Consider the following 2,485-nt stretch of genomic DNA (forward strand, 5'->3'; position numbering starts at 1 on the left):
ATATCTGTTTCTCTGCAGCTCTACACAATCCACGTGATCCTGTCCGGCGGCAGCGATAAGACGCCCGCCATCATCACTCGCCGATACTCCGACTTCCAGCGGCTCCACGCCACGCTACGCCGTAACCACGGAGACCAGATGGAGCGCGTCTGTTTCCCTCGTAAGTAGAAAGGATGTCTTCTGTCCAAGCGTGAAACCATGGATGTCGTTTTTTTCAGGATGGCAAACTGGTGACAAATAAAAAGTAATAAAAAACAATGGACAGGTTGTGAATCAATATGTCGCCTTAAAGGAGATCTATTGTGGAAAAAGCCATAAAGAATAAATATCCTTGGATTTTACATCGAATTTCCCGTAGTTAAGAAGTCAAGCAATATGGCACCTTTTTATAAATATTTATACCAAGAAAGTTGCAAAGACTTCCTATATTTCAAAATCTGAACTCTGAAGGGACTTTAATAATTCCTGGCTTGTACAAAGTTGCTGTTTTTGCTGTCTTTCTATTAGGGCTGCACAAATAATCCCAACTTGATCTAAATTGCCATACAGTATGAACTAGTGCGATATTTAAGGCCTATAGAGATAACCCGCCCTACAAATTGTTTTACAGACTTATCAAAACGTATTTGTTTGTTACAGATCCTCATAAAATAATCCCACCATTATCAGTTAAAATATTTTCATGGATAATGAGAGTTATTATGAAATATAATCAATTCAATAATCATGAAACCCTCCAGCATCCTGAATTATATACCCACTGAGGTCAGCCCTAGTTTCTTCCAAAACTATTGAAACACCTTTTTGTTGATAAAGAAAGTAAAAATAGAAACCTTAGAGGTAATGATGATGGCTAACCTGCATGTTTCCTGTTTCCTGCAGCAGTTAAAATCACTCCTAAACGCACTTCCTGTTTTGATCCGTGCAGGGAAGAAGCTGCGCAGGAACTTCACGGCGGAGACGATCGCTAAGCGGAGTCGAGCGTTCGAGCAGTACCTGTCTCACCTGTGCTCCCTGTCTGCCCTGCGGGGGGCGCTGTGTGTGAGACAGTTCTTCTACCTGACCGACCTGCAGGCCGCTCAGATGCTCATCAGGTAACTCACACACCAACAGAAACTGTATCTACACATTGTGCTGTCATCCAAGAATATAAAATAAAGTTAAAATGACGGTAATGCTCAATTTTGCCTGTGATTATGACGAGTCACCGCTCTGTTAAAGGATAGTGTTTAATCCTGCTACCTGGCTAACAGGCTACTGATATATATATATATATAATATACATTTCCAGATATGAGGTTTCTCCTCGAACATGTTTATATGCTTCAATGTTAAAAAACACCCATTATTTTCCTCTCATCCCCGTATTTACACATTTTTAAAGGCATGTCTCTTTAAGCCCCCCTAAACAATGTGATGCACTTTTGTGAAGGTCGTTCTCAATTCATCGGTTGAGACACTTCGATGGGGGCAGTATGTGTTCATATGAAGTGTGTGTGTTGGCAACCACCCTTCATACCAACCACTCCAGATACTAACATATATGTGCTCAAGAAATGAAGTTTTTTTTTTTTTTATGATAACTCATAAGATATGTAACATTCTTGTAGACTCTAAGGCTGAGCAGGGAATCAATTCATATTGTGCTCTACAATAATGTAGTGGACAAATAAGTAGTACAAAAAAAACAAGCCTTTTCAATAAAGTCCTACGGATACCCATCCTAACTGAAGGATGAGGTAAAGACGTTATTTTTGATGCTGTGATGTCCCTCAATTGGGCGTAGAGCCTGAACGCATCTTGAGCAAGTGAGGGAGGAGAACTGGAGAGCTGGTTAGTTTGAGCCTCTTTATAATGTAAGTTCAGAAGTATTGTGAAAACGGACATTTTGAGTGTCCAGAGTTAAGTTTGTGTTGTTTCGTTGAGGGTGGGACGTTACCAGGAGGCCTTGGGTCCGCTGCTCAACGCCAAGAGACTGCAACACAAACTGGGATGGGAGAGTTACTATGACAACCAGTCTCAGTCAGCCCCGGCCCCGGCCTCCTCCCATTGGTTCTTCACCCTGGTGGGGCTGGCGAGCTGCTTCCAGGAAGTGGAGCAGCTGGAGGAGGCGAGGGATCACGTTGACTCCGCCCTGCGCGTCCTGACGCCCCCTGAGACTGAGGACAGGCCCCTCCCCCTCCAAAATAAGCCACACCCACTGACTGAAAAGCCCGACAGGCCACACCCCCTCCTGTTGCCGTTGCTACAGACGGTGGTTCGGTTGTCGTGGCTGACGGGCAGAGACAAGCGGCACTGGGAGGAGCTTCTGAAGGAGGAGGAGCAGAGGGAGGGGCTCGACAACCAGCCAACCGTCAGAGAGTATCTGGTGAAACACATCCTGCAGGAGGGCGAGGGGGAGGGCTAGACACACACACACACACACACACACACACACACACACACACACACACACACACACACACACACACACACACACACACTG

General features: G+C 44.9%; 1 protein-coding gene across 1 annotated transcript in view; it reads left to right on the forward strand.

The window, feature by feature from the left end:
• The window catches only part of LOC104956303 (sorting nexin-21-like), a 2,494-nt gene extending 27 nt beyond the window's left edge, over nt 1-2,467 (forward strand). The window contains exons 1-3 of the mRNA XM_010783773.1: nt 1-160; nt 929-1,094; nt 1,927-2,467. The exon at nt 1-160 is cut by the window's left edge and continues 27 nt beyond it. Of these exons, the coding sequence (XP_010782075.1) occupies nt 1-160; nt 929-1,094; nt 1,927-2,407 (807 nt within the window). The 3' untranslated portion in view covers nt 2,408-2,467. The remainder of the gene's footprint in view (nt 161-928; nt 1,095-1,926) is intronic.
• Nucleotides 2,468-2,485: the final 18 nt, after the last annotated feature.

The sequence above is a fragment of the Notothenia coriiceps genome, unplaced genomic scaffold (genome assembly GCF_000735185.1).
Source record: "Notothenia coriiceps isolate Sejong01 unplaced genomic scaffold, NC01 NC01_scaffold00025828, whole genome shotgun sequence".
Taxonomy (NCBI): Eukaryota; Metazoa; Chordata; class Actinopteri; order Perciformes; family Nototheniidae; genus Notothenia; species Notothenia coriiceps.